Source organism: Physeter macrocephalus, chromosome 9 (genome assembly GCF_002837175.3).
Source record: "Physeter macrocephalus isolate SW-GA chromosome 9, ASM283717v5, whole genome shotgun sequence".
NCBI lineage: Eukaryota > Metazoa > Chordata > Mammalia > Artiodactyla > Physeteridae > Physeter > Physeter macrocephalus.
The window spans coordinates 102,514,117-102,539,584 of NC_041222.1; the positions used below are offsets into that span (position 1 = coordinate 102,514,117).

Below are 25,468 nucleotides of genomic sequence, written 5' to 3' on the forward strand. Positions count from 1 at the left end.
GCCCTTCGAAAGTAAGGGACAAATTAAGACATCAATATAAAAGCGAGAGAGTTTGTTACCAGTGGACCTGTCCTGCAAGAAATGCTCAAGAGTCCTGCAAGAAATAAAAAGACACTAGAAACCATAACAGTAACTCAAATCTATATGAAGAAATCAAGATCTCAATAAAGGTAAATACATGAATAATTATCAAAGCTAGTATTATTTTAACAATAGTTTGTAACTCCACTTTTTGTTTTCTACATGATTTAGGACACTACTGGATTTTTAAAATACATTAGTTTATGTTTTGGGGCACACAATGTAGAAAGATGTAATTTTATGACATCAACAGCTGAAAGGGCTGGGGATGGAGCTGTAAAGGAGCAGAGTTTGGGTATGTTATTAAAGTTAGGCTGGTATAAATTCAAACTATACTGTTATAACTTGAGGATGTTAAATGTAATCCTTGTGGTGGTAACCACAAAGAAAACAGCTATAGAATATACACAAAAGGAAATGAGAAAGGAATTTAAACATCTCATTATAAAAAATCAACTGAACACAAAAGAAGACTAACACAGGAAATGAGCAATAAAAAAGCTACAAGGTATTTAGGAAACAAATAGCAAAATCACAGAAGTAAATCTCTCCTTATCAGTAATTACTTTAAGTGTAAATAGTTTAAACTCTTCAATCAAAAGACAAAGATTGGCAGAACTGATAAAAACACATGATACCACTATATCTATGAGACCCACTTTAGATCCAAAGACACAAATAGAGTGAAAACAAAGGATGGAAAAAGTTACTCCATGCAAATAGCAACCAAAAGAGAGCATGGGTGGATATAAAAATATCAGACAAAATACGTAAAATTGAAAAAGTTTACAACAAAGAAAGACACTGTATATTAATAAAAGTTTCAATAAAGCAAGAAGATAAAACAATGATAAACATTTGTGCATCAAAATATGTGAAATTAAAACCGACAGAATTGAAGGGAGAAATGAAACAATTTTACAATAGTTGGATGATTCATGATCCATTATCATAATAATGGATAAAACAACCAGACAGCACCTTACTGTACAGCAGAAACTAACACAACATTTTAAGTCAAGTATACTCCAATAAAAATTTTTTTTAAAAACCAAAAAACCAGACAGAAGATAAGAAAGGAAATAGACACTTAACAATACAATAGATCAACCAGATCTAACAAACACAACAATAGCATGTATATTCTTCTCAGGTGTGCATGGGCTATCCCCCAGGATAGAATATAGGTTAGGCCACAAATGAAGTCTCAAATTTTGAAAGATGGGTATCATACAAAATATCTTCTCCAACCACAATGCACAGAAGTTAGAAATCAACAACAGAAGGAAAACTAAAAAGTTCACAAAATTGTGGAAATTAAACAATACACTTCAACAAGCAATGGATCAAAGAAGAAAATACAAAAGATATTAGAAAATATTTACAGACTAATGAAAACAAAAACACAACATGCCAAAACTTATGGGATGAAGTGTAAGTGTTGCTAATTGGGAAACTTATAGCCATAAACACTTACTTTAAAAATAAGAAAGAACAACTCAACAAAAAAAAACAAAAAAACCCCAACCCAATAGAAAAATGGTCAGGAGACTTAAACAGACATTTCTCCAAAGAAGCTCAACATCACTAATTATTAGAGAAATGCAAATCAAAACTACAATGAGCTACCACCTCACACCAGTCAGAATGGTCATCATTAAAAGTCTACAAATAACAAATGCTGGAGAGGGTATGGAGAAAAGGGAACCCCCCTACACTGTCAGTGGGAATGTAAATTGGTGCAGCCACTATGGAGCACAGTATGCAGGTTCCTTAAAAAACTAAAAGTAGAGCTACCATATGATCCAGCAATCCCACTACTGGGCATATACCCAGACAAAACTCTAATTTGAAAAGATACATGCGGGCTTCCCTGGTGGCGCAGTGGTTGAGAGTCCGCCTGCCGATGCAGGGGACACGGGTTCGTGCCCCGATCCGGGAAGATCCCACACGCTGCGGAGCGGCTGGGCCCGTGAGCCGTGGCCGCTGAGCCTGCACGTCCGGAGCCTGTGCTCCGCAACTGAAGAGGCCACAACAGTGAGAGGCCCGCGTACCGCAAAAAAAACCAAAAACCAAAAAACAAACAAACAAACAAAAAGATACATGCACCCCTATGTTCACAGCAGCACTATTTATGATAGCCAAGACATGGAAACAACCTAAATGTCCACTGACAGCTGAATGGATAAAAAAGATGTGGTATATATATACAATGGAATACTACTCAGCCTTAAAAAAGAAAGAAATAATGCCATTTTCAGCAACATGGATGAACCTAGAGATTATCAAACTAAGTGAAGTAACTCAGAAAGAGAAAGACAAATACCATGTGATATGATTTATATGTGGAATCTAAAATATGACACAAATTAACTTATCTACAAAACAGAAACAGACTCACAGACACAGAGAACAGACTTGTAGTTGCCAAGGATTTTTAGTTGCCAAGGGGGAGGGGTTGGGGGAGGGATGGACTGGGAGTTTGCGGTTAGCAGATGCAAACTATTACATATAGAATGGATAAATGACAAGGTCCTACTGTATAGCACAAGGAACCATATTCAATATCCTGAGATAAACCATAGTGGAAAAGAAAAGAAAAAAGAATGTGTGTGTATATATGTGTGTGTGTATATATATATATATATATATATATATATATATATATATATATATATATATATATAACTGAATCACTTTGCTGTACAGCAGAAATTAACACAACATTGTAAATCAACTATATTCAATAAAAAAAACAAGAAAGATGGGACTTCCCTGGCGGTCCATTGGTTAAGACTCCGTGCTTGCAATGCAGGGGGCATGGGTTCAATCTGTGGTCAGGGGAAATAAGATCCCACATGACACATGGTACAGCAAAAAAAAAAAAAAAAAAGATAGCAAATCAACAACCTAACTTTATAAATTAAGGAACTAGAAAAAGAAGAACAAACTGAACCCAAAGCTAGCAGGAGGAAGGAAATAATAAAGACTAGAATAGAGATAAAACAGAGAAGAGAAAAACAATCAAGAAAATCAATGAAACCAAAAGTTGGCTCTTCAAAATGATCAACAAAATTGACAAACCTTTAGCTACTGGACTAAGAATAAAGGACAAAAGAATCAAATTACAAAAATCAGAAATAAAAGGGGGGACATAACTATTGATTCTAAAGAAAGAAAAAGGATGTAAGAGAATACTATGAACAATTATATACCAACATGTTGCACAACATAGATAAAATGGACAAATTCCTACAAACACAAAACCAACCAAGACTAAATCATGAAGAAATAGAAAATGTGTATAGACCTACAATTAGTAAGGAGACTGAATTTTAAAAATCTCCAGACAGAGAAAAGCCCTGGACCTAGTCGCTTCACTGGCAAATACTACCAAACATTTGAAGAACTAATATCAATCCTTCTTTTAAACTTTTCCAAAATATCCAAGAGGATGGAACACCTCTTAATTCATTCAATGAGGCGAGAATTACCCTTACACCAAAGGCCAGATAAAGACACAACAATAAAACTACAAACAAATATCCCTCATGCACACTGATGCAAAAATCCTCAACAAAATGCTAGCAAATCAAATTCAACAACATATTAAAAGGATTATGCCCCATGCCCAAGTGGGATTAACTCCCAGAATGCAAGGATGGTTCACCATACAAACATCAATGTAATACACTACATTAACAGAAAGAAAGAAAAAACATCACACATGATCATCTCAATTGATGTAGAAAACGCTTCTGACAAAATTCAACGTCCTTTCATGGTAAAAACATTGAAAAAACTAGGAATAGAAGAAGAAAACTACCTCAACACAGTAAAAGCCATATACAAAAAACCCAGAGCAAACATCATACTCAATGGTGACAGACTGAAAACTTTTCCTTTAATATCAGGAACAAGACAAGGATGCCTGCTTTCACCACTTCCATTGTACATAGTACTGGTGTTCTACCCAGAGCAATTAGGTAAGAAAAAGAAATAAGAGGCATCCAAACTGAAAAAGAAGAGGTAACATTATCTCTGTAGATGACATTATCTCACATATAGAAAACCCTAAAAGATTCCACACAAAGAAAACTATTAGAACTAATAAATGAATTCCGCAAAGTATCAGGACACAAAGTCAATACATAAAAATTAGTTGCATTTGTATATACTAATAATGACCAATCTAAAAAGGAAATTACAAAAACAATTCCATTTATAATATGGAAAAGAATAAAATACTTAGGAATTAACTTTACCAAGGAAGTGAAACACTTGTTCAGTGAAAAATATAAAACATTGCTGAAAGAAATTAAAGAGATAAATAAATGAAAATAGATCCCACATTCACTGATTGCGAGACCTGATATTGTTAAAATGTCAATATTACCCCAAACAATCTACAAATTAAATGGAATCCCTATCAAAATCCCAATGACATTTTTTTTTTGCAGAAATAGAAAAATCCCATCCTAAAATTCATAGAGAATCTCATGGGACCTTGAATAATTAAAACAATCTTGAAAAAGAAAAGCAAAACTTGAGTACTCACACTTCCTGATTTCAAAACTTACCACAAAGCTACAGAAATCAAAACAGTGTTGCACTGGCATAAGGACAGACATAACAATAATGGAATAGAAAACCCAGAAATAGACCCTTGCATATACAGTCAGCTGATTTTTGACAAGGATGCCAAGACGATTCAATGGGGAAAGAAGTCTTTTCAACAAATGGTGCTGGGAAAACTGGATATCCACATGCAAAAGAATGAAGTTGCGTCCTTAACTAACACCATATATAAAAATTAACTCTACATGGATAAAAGACCTAAATGTAAGGCCAAAGAGGGGAAAAAAAACTCTTTGAAGAAAACTTGAGTCAAAGCTTCACAACATTGGATCTGGCAATGATTTCTTGGATGTGACACCATATGGGACTTCATGAAAATTTTAAAATTCTGTTCATCAAAGACACTATCAACAGAGTAAAAAGGCAACCCACAGAAGGGGAGAAAATATTTGTAAATCATATATCTGATTAATATCGGAATTAATATCCAGAACATATAGAACATAGAGGGAACTCTTAAAACTCAACAACACAAAAAACAAACAACTCAATCAAAAATGGGCAAAGGACTTGATATACAAATTTCAAAGATATCCAAATGGCCAATAAGTACATGAAAAGATGCTCAACATCACTAATTATTAGAGAAATTCAAATCAAAACTACAATAAGATACTACCTCACACCCATTAAGATGGCTACTATCAAAAAGACAAAACAATAAGTGTCGGCGAGGATGCAGAGAAATTGGAACCCTTGTGCACTGTTAGTGTGAATATGAAATGGTACACGTGCTGTGGAAAATAGTATGGAGGCACCTCAAAAAATTAAGAATAGAATTACCATATGATCCAGCGATTCTATTTCTGGGGTATATATCCCAAAGGAAGCAAGGTCTCAAAGAGATATTTGTACACCTATGTGCACAGCAGCATTATTGACAATAAATAAAATGTGGAAATAAGACAAGGGTCCATTGACAGATGAATGGAGAAGCAAAATGTAATACATACATACATGAACTATTACTCAGCCTTAAAAGCGAAGGAAATTCTACAATATACTACAATGTGCATGAAACTTGAGGACAATATGCTAAAATAAGGCAATCACAAAAAGACAAATACTGTGATTCCACTTATATGAGGTACTAAAAATAGTCAAATTTGTAGAGACAGAAAGTACAATGGTGGTTCCCAGGGGCTAGAGGAAGAGGGATGAGGGAGTTATTGTTCAGTAGGAATAGAGTTTCAGGTGTTTTTTTTAAGATTCTTTTCTTTTTTTTTTCTTATTTTATTTATTTTTGGCTGCATTTTGGGTCTTTGTTGCTGCGCGTGGGCTTTCTCTAGTTGTGGCGAGCGGGGGCTACTCTTCCTTTTGGTGTGCAGGCTTCTCATTGAGGTGGCTTCTCTTGGTGCAGAGCACGGGCTCTAGGTGCATGGGTTTCAGTAGTTGTGGAGCACAGGCTCTAGGTGCACGGGCTTCAGTAGTTGTGGCACATGGGCTCTAGAGTGCAGGCTCAGTAGTTGTGGCGCACGGGCTTAGCTGCTCCATGGCATGTGGGATCTTCCCGAACCAGGGATCGAACCTATGCCCCCTGCATTGGCAGGTGGATTCTTAACCACTGCGCCACCAGGAAGTCCCAGAGCTTCAGTTTTATGAAAAAAGTGACGGAGATGTGATGGTTGCACAGTATTATGAATGTATTTATACCACGGAACTGTGCTCTTAAAAATGGGTAAGGTGGTAAATTATATATTATGTGCATTTTGCCAGATACACACACAATTGAAAAACACAATTCAGAGTAGCAAAACTAAAAAAAAAGAAAAAAACCCTTAGGCATTTATCGAGCCTCTTGTATGTCAATATGGCAACACAGCACAGCAGAAGGAGCCGTGGCTTTGGGGTCAGACAGGCCTGGTTTTAAATCCAGAAATCCAGCTCGACTGTATTATCACCTCACTTCTCCTGTATAAAACTGAGCAGAAGAGAGCACGTTTGTCTTCAGCTTCGAAGGTTTTCTATTACCTGGAGCAAGTTACTTAATCTCTCTGGTCTCCATCCCACCTATAACATAGGGAAAATAATACCAATCTCATAGATTAGCCATGAGAAATAAAGATAGTATGCCTACAGAGTAAGTAATCGGTAAATGTCAGTTCTCTTTCCCTTTAAAGAAAAGGCTGTTAGGATGCCCTTAGGTGAATCTGTCAGACAAGTTCAACATCAGCACAGAGACAGATACAAGGCCTTGGTTATCTGTGGGCATTTCTTCCAAGAACTGCTGAGCTCTCATGATGCGAGACACTCAAAAATCAAATCTATTAAGCTGGCCTGCAGCTTGAGACTGAGGGTATTCACTGGCTCACGATAAATAAGGAGGAAGAAGGAGTTACACAATGCATCTCTGTTCTAATTACTCAATCTCTACCCAACTGAAAACTTACTTTCATGAGAGATTAGCCACAGCCTCTGGAAGCAGTAAACATCCTGCGTTGCAAACCCCATTTTGCCATCTCACAGAACCTTCATAAATCTCGGTTGCAGTAAATGCATCTCTTATCTTTGAAACAACTATTTTAAGAACATTTTTACAACAGTCATCATTATTAGTCCTTCGGTCAACTCTCCCAATTAGGGGAAGAAGAAATTAATATGCAATACTGATATTCCTATTTTGCATTTAAAGGGAAGATAGCTTGCTGTTTTCAAGGGACACAGGGCAATTTCTGGGATGTAAGGCTAATAGGTAATTTCCAGAGTTGGGTCATTCCTGCTTCCATCTCATTCTGGAAATGAGCAAACACTATTGGTCACCAAAGTGGACAAATGCCCTCCAGCAAACAACCAGTGTGGAGTGTCCACCAAGGGGCGCATGGTGCCACCAACTTACTCCGTAGGAAGGTGAAGACTCAGCAAAAGTCCTTAAAGCGATGGTGCCTTTGTGAGAGTCGGGGATGAGGATGCCAGGGCAGGTCACTGAAGGACCGTTTCTCTGATGGGGGAAGGGCCAAGCTCACAGCTATTGAGGGCACAGCTGACAGACAGAAGTGCCATTCTAGTTCTGCTCCTGTGGATGAGAACATGCACTCCTTTCAAGTTACCTGATCAAGGGGTACAGGGGGAGACTCAGTACATCCTCATGTGGCCTCACCATGGCCCAGCTCTCCAAGTGAAGAGGGCAGGAAGGACCACAGGAAGCTGAAAGTTTGCAACTGGGTAAAACTACATGGTCACAGTGTGATCACAGGTAATGCAACTTGTTTCCTAAGGTTCAAGGCTAGAAGACACGAGAAGTCACTGCAGAAAAGATAATTTAGAATTACCCTCTGTTAATTTTAAAGAAGCAGGTAGGGAGGTGACTACGGGGGATGGTTTATGCTGAATTTAAAGAGAGGCACAGGGCTTCCCTGGTGGCGCAGTGGTTAAGAATCTGCCTGCCGACGCAGGGGACACGGGTTTGTGCCCCGGTCCGGGAGGATCCCACGTGCCGCGGAGCGGCTGGGCCCGTGAGCCATGGCCGCTGAGCCTGTGCATCCGGAGCCCTGTGCTCCGCAACGGGAGAGGTCACAACAGTGAGAGGCCCGCGTACAGCAAAAAAAAAAAAAAAAAAAAGAGAGGCACAGACCCTGGGCTATGTGGGTGGAGCCTCACAAGACTGCATATGGAGCAATGGCCAGAGATTCCAGGTTCTGGCACTCAGCTGTGCAGGTCCAAATAGTGGATTTTGTCTGTACTGGCGGGCATGTTGGTTGCAGGACTAACCTGTGCTAACCACACCTTCAAAAGATTGACATAGCAAACAAAACACAAATTCACTTATTTGTAACAAGTATATAATAAGCCTTTCCAGTGACCTCCAAACTTGTTTCCTCAATCCCCCCCTCCCCGTTATCAAGGTAACTGGGAGACCAAATTCATAATCAGAATGTTACTTGTTGAATGCAGACTCAGAACAAAAGAGAGGAAACACTTAAGGGGTGTTTCATCAGGTATTGGAAAAGCCTTCTGAGTGGGATGTACTTTCCAGGTGATCTAAACACGAGTAACCACCAGGAAAAGTATTAGATAACCAGCAACAAATTCTGAGGCCGTATCGCCCTTTTTCTAAACAAATGCGGATTACCTGTCTACCTCATTAACCCCAGACAGGGTTTCTTCAGATGGAGCACAATACAATTCTCACTGCTTTGTGTATAGCCAGTCATTCTTCTGAGCCTATACCTGTACCTGATCTTCTCAGCGTGTCATTATGGGCTCTCAGAGAGGGTTACGATGGGTCTCTTCACTTGTGTCCTGGTTCTTATTACCTCCCTGATGGAGTTATTTTCCAGTTCTGGGGGCACTTTCATGCATGTGTGACAAGTTCCCTGAGCCTGCCTGGATGCAGGAGGATACCTCCCACTGCCTAGTTCAGCACCAATTATTCTGTTCATCTGTGGAATGTGCTTGTAACATGTTGTATTTATTTTGCCTGCACACATTCCTGCCTTCCTAGAGGAAGAGGTGAATAAATCACCCTGGCTTGCCTGCCAAGAAAGTAATTTTTTTCACCTTAGGTGGGCCGTCTGTTACTCCGGACATAGCTCTGCTTTGACTAGAATTGAATACATCTAGTCCCAGGCGTTTTGCCAGCTGTACCAAAAAAAAAAAAAAAAAAAAAAGCTGTAGGCTCCAGGAAATGAAGCAACTAAAGTGGTTTTCGTGTGACGTCAAGTCTTTTTTCTTTCTGAAATGCAGCTTACGGAATTAACCTAAGGCAATTGTGCATCACTGTCCATAGGGGTGGTTTGCAGAGTGGCAGGAGGCCCAGATAACAACCAACCACGAATTTCCGAAGCATCAATCTGACTGAGGCATGTCGGTACATCCAGCACTGCGCCTACAAATGGAGGGGAAAACTGAGTATGTGTTTTGGACCCAAACAGAAGGCCCCTAAGCTAAGGGTTCTTCTCCACCCTGGATGAACATCCAGGTCACCTATGGAGTTTTCAGTATTCATGCCTTGGCCCCACTCAAACAGCTGCTTCTGATGCCCACGTGTGTTGAGCAAAATGTCCTTAACCCACTGGGGATTAAAGACCTCTTCTTAAGCTACCAAGCTATTGGGGGAAGAAATAACCCAGAGTAGAAAGAGTGTCAAAATATTTAGGCTGCACAGCAAAATTAATAATCAAGAAAATGAAATGACAACCCACAGAATGGGAAAAAACATTTACAAATCATATATCTGATAGGGGGTTAATATCTAAAATATATAAAGAACTCGTACAACTCAATAGCAAAAAACCCCCAAATAATCCAATTTAAAAATGGGCAAATTCTACTTATAGTTCCTTAAAAATGGAACTACCATACGATCCAGCAATTCCACTTCTGGGTATATATCCGAATGGAATGAAAACACTATGTTGAAGAAATATCTGTACCCTTATGTTCATAGCATCATTATTTACAACAGCCAAAACGTGGAAACAACTGAGGTGACCACTGAAAGATGAAGGAATAAAGAAGTTTTGGCATATACGTACAATGGAATAATCAGCCATAAGAAAGAAGAAAATCCTGCTGTTTGCAAGATGTGGATAGAACTTGAAGGCATTGTGCTAAGTGAAATAAGTCAGACAGGGAAGGACAAGTACTGTATAATCTCACTTACATGTGGAATCTTGAAAAGAAAAATGGCAAAGGAAAAGAGATCAGATTTGTGGTTACCAAAGTACCAAAGGCAGCAGGAGCGGGGGGTGGAATAAGATTGGTCAAAGGTGCAAACTTCCAGTTATAAGATAAATAAGCCCTGGGGATGTGATGTACACCAGGGTGATGACAGTTAACACTGCTGTGTGGTATACTTGAAAGTTAAGAGGGTAGGTCCTGAGAGTTCTCATCACAAGAAGAAAAACTTTTCTTTATCTATATGAGATGCGATGTTTACTAAACTTATTGTGGTAAGCTTTTCACAATATATGTATGTCAAACCATTACGCTGAACACCTGAACTTTATACAGTGCTGTACGTCAATTATTTCTCATTAAAACTGGGGGGAAATGTACAGGCTTAATCCAGAAGATGGTGAGCTGTGTGGGCAACAGTCAGCTGCTGGGGGTAGATGCTGGGGTTGCTGTCTGGTATGGTTACACAGACTCAGGGTGTAGTGAGGAGCAAGTCACGAAGAGAATAAGGCAGCTTAGCCTGGCAACTGTGGGCCCATCAAGCCAGCGGAGGGGTGCTTCTCCTGCTTCAGCTCAGAGACAGAGCATCCGAAGGGCAACACTACCTGAGGGATGGTTCCAGGAACCAACACATCAACATGGGAGCCACTGTGCGGAGGTGAGAGACAGAGGAGGAAATGGCAGGTACCGCGAGATAGAAGGGGAGGATTCGCGGCCAGGCCCTAACACATGCATAAGACTTCGGGACTCTGTGAACCACTCAGAAGGGACGGGGCCAGGGTTGATATTCAGCCTGCATGCACTGGCATGGTGTTCCTGCAGGTTATCACACAGAACTACAGTCCTGAAGGCTGGTAAACAGCTGAGGTTAGACCACGCATCACCAAATGACATCATCCAGTGGCCACCGAGCAGATGGCAATGGGACTCGGGAAGGGTGCACCTGGACGCTAGTGCATGAGCCGAGCAGGCCAAGGTGGTAGCCGAGCGGACGCAGTCCCTGCCTCCCCTCAGGAGGGGCCCAGGCGGGCAGAGGTGGAGGGACAGGCCGGCTGGGGCAGTGCTGCAGGTGAGGGTGGAAGCAAAGGCCCTCCAGGTACGGGCTCCGTGAGATGCGCCAGCATCCAGAACACGAGGGACAGCCCGCCTGGTCACTCTCCCACTGTAGCCAGTGCCTGGCCCCAGGTCTAATGACCATCAAGTTCACAGGGAAGGCATCGGAAGAGCTCGTTTCCTCTGCAGAATCATAGCTTAGAGACGGGCAGCGTCCAGCTTCATGAGAGCTTATCAAACGTAAGACCACCCAGCAATTTCTAAACATCAATAATGATTTAGAAATAATTAGAATGATTGGATGACCATTTTAATTTATACCACAGAGATAGTAGCTTCAGGATGAGTTTAGTTTAGTTGAGAGAATCTTTTTTTAAGATTTTTTGATGTGGACCATTTTTAAAATCTTTATTGAACTTGTAAAATATCGCTTGTTTTAGGTTTTGGTTTTTGGGCCCCGAGGCATGTGGGATCTTAGCTCCCCAACCAAGGATTGAACCCGCACTCCCCTGCATTGAAAGGTGAAGTCTTGACCACTGGACCGCCAGGAAAGTCCCCAAAAGGGAATATTTTAGGTTTTTACTTATATAATGATTTATTTATATATATTTGTTTATAAAACTTACGTTGCCATACAGCTTGTTAAACACACTGCCCGTCATCCTTAGACGGGGCAACGCAGGGTTGCGGGGATAGTGATTCAGCTGGTGGAGATTGGAATGGCTTCATTGTACCCCTGCCCCCGCCATGCCAGGCTGGTCTGACTTGGGCAGATATGGGTTTCATCTGACTGATAAATCAAACGTTATTTTCCATGTGTTGCTGAGGACTGGGCCCACCAAACCCAGTCAGGATTTCCCAGTCACTGCTGCTCTCACACTTCCTGAACCTTCACAAGGATCTGACCTGCAGTGCAAGGCACAAACTATGCAAAGGAAACAATGTGTTAGGTTTCTAGTAACTTTGCCAGGACAGAGAAGGCCAGAAGTTCAATGTTTAACACACAGTTATTGAACATTTAAACTGGGCCAGGCAGAGTCTAGGCACTGAGGATACACAGTAAAATGGATAAAAATCCCTATACCCAGTGCCAACGAGTGATTGCAGGGGGTTATTATTCAAAGGCCAAGGATGGATGGACAGAGCCAAGGAGAAGGCTGTGATCTCTGCCCTCCTTGGGTTGGAGTTATTAGAACATTGTGATTAGTGACGCAGACCTGTGGGGCTAGTCTACCCTGAGACAGTCAAGCAATCATAAGCGCAGGTACCAGGAAAGAGCCCCTGCCCCAAATTGACTGCTCCTTTGTCATGATTCAGTATCTAAAATTCTGCCATGTGAGAAGCATTTTCCAACCAGTGTTCCTTGGAATCTAGTCCTTCAGGATTCTTAGTTTAAAAGAAATTTTTTTCAGTAGTTAAACAAGTTTGGCAAACACCTGAGCTCTTGGTGAGTCCCAATGAATGGCGTATTAATCTGTATGACCTCCACTGGTTTTGGATTCAAAACTTGGGCATCTCTCTTTATTTTTCTAAGTATTTGCTTAAGCCTCCGTCCCTCTACATTGTAGGTAATTCAGTATCTCTCTCTTAAGGACTCTTCATTCCCCAAATTGTCCAGGAACCTGGGAACTTAGTCCAAAGGGAGTAGTCTTGTTTCAAAGTTGCAGGGGGAAGGAACTGATCAGTCTATTAAAAGTCCTGATTTTACAAAACACCATGGTATTGGCACAAAAATACACATATGGATCAATGGAACAGAGTAGAGAGCCCAGAAATAAACCCACACACCTATGGTCAGTTAATCTTAACAAAGGAGGCAAGAATATACACTGGAGAAAAGACAGTCTCTTCAGCAAGTGGCACTGGGAAAGCTGGACAGCCTCATGTAAATCAATGAAGTTACTCCCCCAAACCAGGCATAAAAATAAACTGACAATGGCTTAAAGACTTAAATATAAGACAGGATACCATAAAACTCCTAGAAAAGAACATAGGCAAAATATTCTCTGACATAAATCATACCAATGTTTTCTAAGCTCAGTCTCCTAAGGCAATAGAAATAAGCAAAAATAAACAAATGGGACCTAATCAAACTTATAAGCTTTTTCACAGTAAAGAAAACCATAAACAAAATGAAAAGACAACCTACGGACTGGGAGAAAATATTTGCAAACAATGCAACCGACAAAGGATTAATTTCCAAAATATACAAAGAGCTCATATAACTTAACAATAAAAAAAAAAACAACCTAATCAAAAAATGGGCAGAAGACCTAAATAGATTTTTCTCCAAAGAAGACATACAGATGGCCAATAGGCACATGAAAAGATGCTCAATATCTCGCAAATCAAAACTACAATGAGGTATCATCTCACACCAATCAGAATGGCTATCAAAAAAAGTCTACAAATAATAAATGCTGGAGAGGGTGTGGAGAAAAGGGAACCCTCCCACACTGTTGGTGGGAATGTAAATTGGTGCAGCCACTATGGAGAACAGTATGGAGGTTCCTTAAAATACTAAAAATAGAGTTACCATATGTTCCAGCAATCCCACTCCTGGGCATATATCCAAACAAAACTATAATTCAAAAAGATATATGCATCCCAATGTTCACTGCAGCACTACTTACAATAGCCAAGACATGGAAACAACCTAAATGTCCACTGACAGATGAATGGATAAAGAAGATGTAGTGTATGTACAATGGAATACCACTCAGTCATAAAAAAGAATGAAATAATGCCATTTGTAGCAACACGGATGGATGTGGAGATTATCATACTAAGTGAAGTAAGTCAGACAGAGAAAGACAAATATCATATGATATCACTTACATGTGGAATCTAAAATATGATACAAGTGAACTTATTTACAAAACAGAAATAGACTCACAAACATAGAAAACAAACTTATGGTTACCCAAGTGTGGGGAGGGATCAATTAGGACTTTGGGACTAGCAGATGCAAACTGGTACATATAGGATGGATAAACAACAAGGTCCTACTGTACAGGCACAGGGAACTCTATTCAATATCCTGTGATAAACCATAATGGAAAAGAATATGAAAAAGAATGCATAAATATGTATAACTGAATCACTTTGCTGCACAGCAGAAATGAACACAACATTGTAAATCAACCATACTTCAATAAAATAGATTAAAAAAAAAGAAAACAAACACGGTTACCAAGGGGGGGTATAAATTAGGGGTTTGGGACTAGCATATACAAACTACTCTATATAAAATAGATAAACAACAAGGTCCTACTGTATAGCACAGGGAACTATATTCAGTATTTGTAATAAACCATAATGGAAAAGGATACGAAAAAGAATATATATATAAAAGAATATATATATATATCTGAATCACTTTGCTGTACACCAGAAACTAACACAGCATTGTAAATCAACTGTACTTCAATTTAAAAAAAAGTTCTGATTTTAATCACTTCTACATAGTGTCCCTGTTGAAAACTGATTCTGACAGGCTCCAGTGAGTCCCTGTCCTGCCGTGAGGATGTCCTTTCTGCTTCAGAACCCTGTGCAGGCAGCAGGGTGGCCCTGAGGACACAGACTCCTAAGGCTTATTGGATTTATACTCACACAGTCAGCCACTGTTCCACAAACACGACCACTTTGCCAAGGTGCCCGGGTATAATTGGGTTTCCAAACACAGCTGCACACTGTATCTAGAACACGCTGTTCCCCTACAAACCTCTAGGCTCTGGTGTTGAGCCTAAGCTCCTGTCTCAGACTCCCTCTTTTTTCCTGGGGGAAGTTTAATGTTTCTTCGCTACCAGGGACCCTCCATCAGGGCTATCTCAGCCCTTAGAAAGCTGAATCTCAGAAGGGAAGGGGACAGAGTGTCGATCCCTCTCCTCCTGGAGGATCCTTGGTAAGTTTAGTTTGGCACATTAGGGGGATATGGGGAAGAACAATCTCTGTAAATGTCCTTTCCCCAGAGACCTGTATATCAACTCACCTGTACTGGCATAATTGAGAGTATTCGGGGAACAAGGCAAGAAGAGTTAGGGGGTCAATGTCTTGTTCCGTCTTGCTGCTTCTCCAGCTAAAAAACAAAATAAAAGAAACAAACATATTTTTTTTGTGAAAAAGAGGTAGAAGAAGATTTTTCCCTGTTATAATTTTGTATATTAAAGGGGCATAGTCTGTCTATAAAAGCCCCCATCAAATGGATCATAAGGTATGTTCTGCTTTGGAGAGAATCAAACTCCCAAGAATCCTCTCGTGAATTTCTTCCACTGAATTAAAGCCCTAACCACCACCCCTGAGCTTCTTGGGAAGCCAGTCCTCACCTCTGAGAGAGTCAGGCTCCTAGTGGAGAAATCTCTGAAACTTTTAGGTGAGGGAAGAAAATCCCAGCATTTGCCAACATAGTTTGGACTCATTAATTTTCTGACACTAAAAAGGCTCTAATTTCTATGGAGAAGAGAAACACACTGAACAAGTATGGTAGTCTTAAGCCCCTCATTCTCACTGATATTTGGACTTCCCCATTTTCTGAAATATTTTACATCGAGTAACTTAAGACACAAAATAAAACATAGCATACACTGTTTCTTTTTAAAATTAATTAATCTATTTTTGGCCGCGTTGGGTCTTTGTTGCTGCGTGTGGGCTTTTCTCTAGATGCGGCGAGCGGGGGTTACTCTTCATTGCGGTGCACGGGCTTCTCATTGCGGTGGCTTCTCTTGTTGTGGAGCACGGGCTCTAGGCACACGGGCTTCAGTAGTTGTGGCACGTGGACTCAGCAGTTGTAGCTCGCGGGCTCTAGAGTGCAGGCTCAATAGTTGTGGCGCACGGGCTTAGTTGCTCTGCGGCATGTGGGATCTTCCTGGACCAGAGCTTGAACCTGTGTCCCCTGCATTGGCAGGCGGGTTCTTAACCACTGAGCCACCAGGGAAGCCCAGCATAAACTGCTGAAGCTTTCCTGATGCAGGATATTTTACACTTCAGCCTTGCTGGTCCAATCAGCACAAGTCACTCGGATTCTGTGGGAAAACGCAGTGAAAGTTCTGTAAGGTGGTAACAATGTGGGGACAATTTTTGCTACTTCATCCTCAAAGGAGCCCTGTTTGGAACATTAGTGATAAAAGCAAAGACTAACTTGCCAAGGACAGAAGACAGTGTTATAGAAAGGCTTTCTTTTGGTAGAACTGTTATTATGTTTTAGGCTAATTTTAGTGGACATATTTGCCTCCCACTCTAATGCATGCCCATATCCTATGAAACAGCAAGTGATGTTTTAATAGGATTATAATATATGTAAAAACATATCATGTATTTAGAGATGAAATATCCAGGGAAAATATTTCCATAGCTTACTATTTCTTGGCATTTCCTGTGTCCTATCTGATATGTATATACACAAAGGGAGCTGGTTTTAGTTATCTAATACTGTGTTGTATTTATTACTTCAACTTGCAAATGCTTCTATTTGGATTTCCAAATATGCAATTTTTAACATGTTTTATTAGTGACAGAGCAATAAAGGAACAACTTTGCAGCTAATTTAACACCTATAAATTTCCCTGCAGTGTAAAAGAAATGGCCTCGGCAGACCACGTCTGCTCATATTTCAAAGAATATTAAATGTAAATACTTCTAAAATGCCCTATAGTTAGAGTTCTCTTATTCCATAAAACACTTACAGGTTCATTGCTTATACTTTTATAAAAAATGGTACCTGATTCTGAACAGACTTATTATGTGAAAATTATTTTTTAAATAGTTATAATTGAGAAGTCATATAAAAGCTAGATAATTACAAATCAACAATTACAATCAACCTGAAAAATGTTAAAAAGACATTGATCAAAAAATTTGAAAACGTATGTCAACATAAAACGTGCACATAAACCTTTATAGCACCTTTATTTATAACTGTAAAAACTGTAAGCAACAAAGATGTCCTTCAACAGGTGAAAGGATGAACAAACTGTGGTATATCAGTATCATGGAAAATTATTCAGTGATAAAAAGAAATAAACTATTGAACTCTAAAAACTCGTGAATGACTCAAACACGTATTGCTAAGGGAAATAAGCCAGTCTATACAGGCTACATACTGTATGTTTCCAATTATATTATAGTCTGAAAAGGTAAAACTATAGAAATGGTAAAAAGATAAATAACTGCCAGAGTTCCAGGCAGGGGGAGGACAGATTAGGTGAAGTCCAGGAGATATTTTAGGGCAGTGAGACTATTCTGTATCATAATATAATAGTGGATAGTTAACACTATGTATTTGTCAAAACCCATACAGCATGAAGACTGATCCTTAATGCATCTATGTTAAAAAAGTATATTTAAGAGGTTGGGGTATCGCAGGATGGAATGCAGAATGTGACAGAACAATCTAACAATCTAACAATCTAACAATCTAATACAGTTTGTAACTGTATTACAAACGTACAAAACAACCTCACTGGAGCCTGGGGTAGAGGAAAAGGTGCTGACCTGAGCAACTTTGTAAATGGAGCCTATAAAACTGAGGGCAAAAGACACTGCACATAAGCACTGTGTCCTAGTTGATAAAATTATTTATTGCAGGATACGGGTTAACAATTCTGACACTGCTGTACACAAATGCTGGAACAGAACAACTAAATGAGTGGCAGATGGTGGGGACAGGACAGGGAGGTTACCCATCAGCAAGGGGAGAAGGTCAGAACAGTTCATGTAGAAACAGATTAGAGTTAGAGACATCAGCATAAACTCATGTGTAGCTTGATATAAATACAATGGTTACATAGAGAAATACCTACAGATGTGCGCACACAGATTAGTATATGCACCTATATTTCCCAGCTCCATCAGCAGAGAGGGCCCAGAAGTTATGACACTCCAGTGGCAGTGAGTCCATCTAGTGCCTGGGTCTGTGTTTCCAATCCATTCTCCAATAAAAGGAACCAGCATTCCTTGAGGACATGGCTGATTCTAGGACTGGGACAGGAAATATACAAGATGAGCTTGGACCTTCTTGTAGTGTCAGAAAGTAAGAAAATGTTGGGGGAAAAAACCTAACTAACACCTGATGATGGTTTATATCAAAAGGACACAGGAGAAAACTAAAAGGACTCCCAAGGGCCAAGGCTGGAACAATCTGAGCAACAAAATAACATTTTTAAAGTACTATTGGAGGGAATTCCCTGACAGTCGAGTGGTTACGACTCCGCTCTTTCACTGCCGAGGGCATGGGTTCAATCCCTGGTCGGGGAACTAAGATCCTGCAAGCCAAACAGCCAGCCAAAAAAAAAAAATAAAAGAAGGTACTATTGGATTATAATCCAAAGTATAAAATAAAATATCCATGAGTTCATACTGATATGAATAAATGAGGGAGAATAGACACATCTCAAGTGCAGAAGAATTCCAAAAACTGTATGCAGGTACTTGGCCCTCAAGGAGGTGAAGCATAACCTGACTCCCTGGGTGTGGGCTGTACAGACTGACTTCCTTGCAAAGGATGTGGCATGTGGTGGGGAGAAGACAACCAGCTTTGCAGTGGAGAAACCTGACACACACTGCCACAGCCAGGATCAAGGTCAGCATCCACTGTGATGAGTCCGTTCCCAGTAAGTGCCCGTGATATAATGTGATGAAGATGCAACTTCACCTCTGTGGCCTTCTTCCCCAAAACACACAGCCCAAGTCTAATCACAAGATAAATACTAGACAAATCTCAATTGAGGGACGTTCTACAAAACACCTAACCAGTACTCCTCAAAACTTGTCAAGGTCATCAAAAACCAGGAAAGTCTAAGAAATGGTCACAGCCCAGAGGACCCTACGGAGACTTGACAGTAAATGTAATATGGTGTCCAGAGCAAGGACATTAGAAAAAAACCAAGAAAAAATGAATAAAGTATGGGCTTTAGTTAATAACAATTTATCAATATCAATTCATTAATTGTAACAAATATATCACATGAATGTAAGATGTTAAATAATAGAGATATAGGTATAGGTATATCAAAGTTTCTGTATTGTTAGCAACTATAAATCTAAAACTATTCTGAAATTTTAAAGTTTATTTTAAAAAATATATTGAGAATCATATGCTCACAGAAAGTGGGAAATGGAAGGTACCATAAACACGGTCAGTTAAACCTTTTATTTTACAAGGGAGGAAACTGAGGATTTATAGTACGGTTTTGTAGCCTGCACTCTAAGAAAACAGTGGTGGCTTGCTGCTGAGCTGGTCCTCACTGACACTAAACATCAATCACAGTACACAGTAGACACTCAATAAATTATTACTGAATGCTGAATAACTCCCAACAACCTACCGTCTACCCAAGTACCTTATCCTCTCACTCATTCATTTATTAACTCATTCATTCATTCAACAAATATTTACTGAGTGTCTGGCACTATCATTTTACTCCTAGAATTATAACCACTTAGAAACTCTATCCAAAGGATGGACATTTTGGCAATTTTCCATATCTGACTTTGTAGGAAACTGTTTAGCTGATTCAAGTTTATAAGCGTCCAAGGAAGAATGGTCTCAAGCCAGGTCAAGAGAACATAGGCTGAGGGGGTACAAGAAGGAAGGCTCTGAGTCCCAGAGGGGATGTGCGGTTCGTTTATGCTCAGGTTGTGGGCCACAGCCTTTCTGAGTACTACTGTTACTCTAGACTCTCCCATCTCCCATTCCACTCCTACTACTCACTGAGGCAAAGGGCTAAGAGCCTAGTGTTGTCTTCTTTCCAGTTTCAGCTCCACTACTTACCAGCTGGGTGATCTTGGCCAAGCTGTCTCATCTTTTGGGGCCTCAGTTCCCCCATCTGAAAAATTACCTCATGAAAGAATGTTGCTTGGGTCAAATAAGCCCACATTTCTAAAATGTTCGGCACACTTGGCAATGACATTATTATTACTACTGTCAATATTGTTATTGTTATAACTACCGACCAACCAGAGGCTTGTACCTGGGAAGCTTCGACAGTCACTCGGGATCTACAAAGAACACACGGTGGCACACTTAATCAATCTTTCCATCTTTCTCGGTTTGATAAGTAGGTTTCCAACAAATCACAAAATTATCGTTGTGATCTGGGCTATGATTCCATTTACTGTCATTCCAATGCCTCTTTTAGACTGCCAGGAAACCAAAGGCCTTATTTTCAAGTTCCCTTCATTCTTGGCCTCTTTTCCTGCCAAAATTTATTTTCATGTTAACATTTATTCTAAATATTCCATGGGCTCCTAAAACTGGACAGTTCTCCTAGATTCAGTTCTCTCTGGAGGTCCATTTTTTCTGACTTTATTTCTATGACATTTAAAGATGAGGTTCATCACAAGATAAAGACTGTAGTGTCTAGAAATGTAATTAACTATTTACCAGTAGGTTTAGCTCCAAGCCTCAGGATTTACTGACCTCTTTAAATTTGCTAAAAGTCACCAAACAATTCAAAGAAATTTCTCCGTTCTGCTTTCTTCTCACTCTCCAGAAGGAGTCAGGTTGTTGGCCACTGATTGCATTTGGTATTTAAAAGGCCAAGTCTTGGGACTTCCTGGCGGTCCAGTGGTTAAGAATCTGCTTTCCAATGCAGAGGACGCGGGTTTGATCCCTGGTCAGGGAACTAAGATGTCACATGCCCGGGGGCAACTAAGCCCGTGCACCACAACTAGGGAACCCAAGTGCCGCAACTACAGAGCCCACGTGCTCTGGAGCCGTATGCCACAACTAGAGAGAAGCCCACGTGCCACAACAAAAGATCCCACGTGCCACAGCTAAGACCCGACATAGCCAATAAATAAATAAATATTTTTAAAAATAAAAATAATAAAATAAAAGGCCAAGCCTTATACTAGAAGATCAATACATCTAAAATAAAAACATGGGTTTGGGGATAACTTTTATTGTTAGGGGGTGGAGGAGGTCAAGCTAACAAAAGTTTGTTTCTGGCATTTCATGTCTTAGCTAGGGATTATGTAGAGGTTAATATCAGTAGCAGATTCCTGTTGAAATGAGTTATCTGCTCTTTTAAAGTCTCTCAACAGCCACCAAAGAAAAGGAAGGTTAAACCTTTATCTATCTATTAGGCTTTTGTTCATAGGTGTCAATGATGCCAATAGAAAAATATTGTCTTGTTATGTCTAAGTGCATTTAAGCAATGGGTGTTCCTTGAGCCATACTTTAAAACATAAAATACTTTAAACGTTGATTGCTATTGTATCAAACTATTTCACTGTTAGATTACTACCATTACTGTGAAACAACCTGAACAAAAAGTTAGTATGTTCAAAACAAAAAACAAAACAAAAAAATAAAGATCAGGTTCGTCAGGGTGCTCACGACCTCTACATGCCAATGCTGTGAACAAGTCCCAGGCCCCCAGTGTGACTTACTGTCCGTGCCCAGGTAAAGGAGGTCATGTGTTTGCTCTTCTGATGAAAAGTTTCTGAGCAAGAAGATCCCCGCCATGAGCCCCGTTACAGCCACGGCTGCCTGTCTGGCATCCTGCCAGTTCCCAAGTGCATCCTAATTCCAGTACGAGGGCCTCTGGGAAGCAGGTCCCTTCCTACAGCTGCAGCAGCATCAGCTTGACATCGTAGGTGACAGCCCCTTGGTGATTAATAATGCTGTCTCCTCAAGGGCTTCACTGGAGGCTCCTTGGTGGAGTAAGTTTTCCTAAGTGTCACTGCAATGGCAGAAAGCGAACTAAGTTTGGGTAATAGAGGTTACTTTCTTCAACCCAGTTGCAAAAACCATTCTCAGCACAAATGTTCCAGGTTCAGAGGAAATCTTAAGCGAAACTTTAAATAGTTTTAATCAAAAAGAATATCCTTGTACTGAGTTCAAAAATAATTAAGTTAATAAAACAGGTTAACTGTTTCTTTTTAACGGATGGAAGATTTTAAAGACATTCTAAAAGGCGATTTTGTCTGTAGCTCATTATTATTGCAACAAACATACTGTGAATTAGTTTTCCATTAGCGTCATTATTTTGAAACTCCTTTTGTTAAGGATACTCACATAAAACAGGTCCTCCTTCTCTCCTGGGAGGAGCCTGCAAAGGTTGAAACTGGCTGCTGCTTCTCTCCACACCCTACCCTCAGCGACTCCAGAAGGATTTAAACCTGAAAGAAACAGGGAAAAGGGGTCAATGAGGGAACAGAAAAGCAGCAGATTCTAAATCAGGGCACATGCATGAGCTCTCAGGTGGAAATCAGGGGAAGAGTTTATGTGTGTTCTCTTTTTTTTCACAAGTTTAAGATGTCCAATGTGTACAATTATTTATACCTAAAACATCTCCTGAGACTTCTTCTGATTGGAAGGATTTTGTTGTTGTTATCATTTGTTTGCTTGTTTTTTAGGAAATACTAATCAGCTCGCTTTTCAAATTTAATGCCCATACTTTTAACATAGTTGCTTAAGTTCTATATCATGAATTGGCTCTGTCATTAATTTGGGGGCATTTTTCTATTTGTAATAAACATGATTGGACATAAGAGTGATAACATATACCTATATAAATAAGACACACACATATATAGTAAGTATCATATAAAAACACAGCAGGAAGTATTTCCTGGAAATCTGGACAGTATATTTGAACAGCCTTACCCACCTCACATGAGAAGTTTACTCTGGGAAGCTCCAGAGCTTGTCTCAAAGAGACAGATGGTCTCCAGAGCAACATAAACCAGGGCTCAACAAGAGGTCTCAGTAACAGGCCATCAGGAAAAAACAAAATAAACAAAATGCCTTAAGTTTCCATATACAAGAAAACAAATACTGGTTTCAGATTTTTAAAAATTTGAGCCCCAAATTAAAAGTCTCAAGGGTGGGACTTCCCTGGTGGTCCAGTGGTTAAGGCTCTGCGTTCCCAATGCAGGGGGCCTGGGCTCGATCCCTGGTGAGGGAACCAGTTCCACACATGCCGCAACTAAAGAACCCGCATGCTGCAACTAAAAGATCCCACATGCCACAACTAAAGATCCCACATGCCGCAACGGAAAGATCCTACATGCCGCAACAAAGATCCCGCACGCGGCAACTAAGACCCAGTGCAGTCAAATAAATAAATATTGCAATATTAGGAAAAAAAAGTCTCAAGGGCAACCTCTCTAATTGCAGGCCTTGGTTTGCAACTCAACTGCTTCCCAAGTGGGCAACTCTGTGCCATGGACATCAGGTTGAATAGTTACAGACGTTTCTAGTTTAACAGTGTTCAATAATTCTCCCTAGAAATGATGGGAGTCCAACCAGTGATAAGTAAATGTTTGAGACATAACAAAGGACTAGAAAGCCCAGATGCAAATGTGCTTTTGAGGGGAAATCTTTCCTGAGTGACTAGGAACATGATCCGGAGGCAATGGACAGTTACACCCTGAAGCAGGCCTGCAAGAAACACAAAGCCAGGCCTACTGTATGGATTTGGATATTGCTGACTATAAAAGGGAACCAACTATTTTGAACAACTATGGATTAAACACAAGGAAACAAAATGAGCAACGTAACCAGGGAAATAAAGAAGCGTCAGATGAACAGGGAAATAAGAGGAAGAGGAAAGTCAGTATGTGTTGCCACTGCACTTCTGGGCTAGGTCAGCACTGGGTAATCGAGATGGACAGCTCTTCAGATGGACTGAGGCCTGAACAGTTTCCACTTTCTTCCTCATACTCACGTATTTCTACACCTTTAAGTTGTACAAATAAATTAACCACCTCTGTGGCATAAGCTTTCTGTAGTAAGCATCACAGGGAACGTATTTATAAATATGCCAAGGGAATGTGCGGTCAACTGCACACACGTCTCGCATCTGTTTCTTGGATCCCATGCCACTTGCCCCAGCCTCAGTGAAGTGGAGCTTGGAGATTCGAGCTCTCTCAGGCTGCTGACCAAGTCTGGTTTTGCAGGTCTTCACTTGGCTGTGTGTTCCTCCATCCCGGGGTGTGTACACATGGCTTCCCTAGAACAGCTGTCAGCAGGTCCTTCCACTCACCTCCCTTCTGGAAACGCCTTCCTTTGACTTCCATGCCAACCCTCCGAATTCTTCCACCACTCCCATTCTCTGCTCATCCCTTAACGCCAGCGGCCCCTGTGATTCTGACCTCAGCCCAGTTCTCTTCTCGCGCGGAGTCCATTCCCGGCACGTGGGGAAGCGCGTGGGCACTAGACCCAGAACCTGCAGGCTGCATGTGTGTGATCCTGGGCAGGTTCCCTGACATCTCTGACATGTCTCCTCTTATAAACTGGGGCCAATACGCGGACTGACTTCATGGGGTCATAAGGAAGAGCGAATGAGTTCAGATGTGTGAATTGCCTGGCACCCAGAGTACAGGCTCAGCTTCTTTAACTGGGACAGCCATGGCTTCAACTATCATTTAGTTGAATAACTCGATCACTTACTTAGTTGACGGTTAGTTGACTAGCGGATAAACTCTGATTTTCTAGCTCATATTTCTTTTCTGAGCTCCAAGTCCATTTAGCCAACCGCCTACTAAACATCCCCAGTTACACCCAGGGCTCCTTCAATTAATTCCACGTTCACAGACTAACCATTCTCTCCCCACTCCTGCTCCACCCAAAATTGCTCTTTTTTATTCTTTTTCCGAGATGAGTAACGGCATCATCCATCCAAAGGTCCAAACCTTCGAAAGTTAATAGAATCTCCCCTTTTCTCAACTACCTGTACCCTAAACATAAAAATCCAACTGCGGAGACTTCCCTGACGGTCCAGTGGTTAAGACTCTGCGCTTCCAATACAGGGGGCACAGGTTCAATCCCTGGTCGGGGAACGAAGATCCCACGTGCTGTGTGGCGCAGACAAAAAAAAAAGAGAAAAGAAAATCCAACTGGTCACCATATCTTCTCAGTTTTGCTTCCTGACCATCTTCTCTTCTGGGTGACCCTCCTTCCTGCCTCTAGACTCTTCTCTCCCACACCGTCCTCCTTTGACACTGCAGTCAGCAGGTTCATCCTTTCTAATGGTTTTCATCATCTTTCCGTTGACCTTCAGGATAAATCCACAGTTTTCAGCACAGCATGTGAGGTACTTCATCAACTTGCCTCTTTCTCTTGCTCTGTTTTACC

The 25,468-nt window shown here is 40.5% G+C and overlaps 2 protein-coding genes across 8 annotated transcripts in view; one reads left to right on the plus strand and one right to left on the minus strand.

Moving 5' to 3' along the window:
- SAP30 (Sin3A associated protein 30) overlaps positions 1-25,468 on the minus strand; it is a 115,581-nt gene that overhangs the window by 54,141 nt on the left and 35,972 nt on the right. For 4 of the 6 annotated variants that reach the window (XR_008618301.1, XR_008618298.1, XR_003681355.2 and 1 more), the window contains 4 exons: positions 22,406-22,509; positions 21,778-22,070; positions 20,156-20,210; positions 18,258-18,363 (listed from right to left, as the gene is read on the minus strand). The gene's annotated coding sequence lies outside the window, so the exon portion shown is untranslated. Of the gene's footprint in view, positions 1-15,379; positions 15,467-15,970; positions 16,410-18,215; positions 18,364-20,155; positions 20,211-21,777; positions 22,071-22,405; positions 22,510-25,468 lie in introns of those variants that run through there. The other 2 variants (XR_008618300.1, XR_008618299.1) reach the window with 1 other exon arrangement.
- Positions 14,536-25,468, plus strand: part of SCRG1 (stimulator of chondrogenesis 1) — a 32,504-nt gene continuing 21,571 nt past the window's right edge. Inside the window, exon 1 of one of the 2 annotated variants that reach the window (XM_028494252.2) lies at positions 14,536-15,292. Coding sequence is in view for 1 of the 2 variants with exons in the window: in XM_028494253.2 (XP_028350054.1) it covers positions 18,887-18,995 (109 nt within the window). In the remaining variant the exon portion in view is untranslated. Of the gene's footprint in view, positions 15,293-18,354; positions 18,996-25,468 lie in introns of those variants that run through there. The other variant, XM_028494253.2, reaches the window with a different exon arrangement.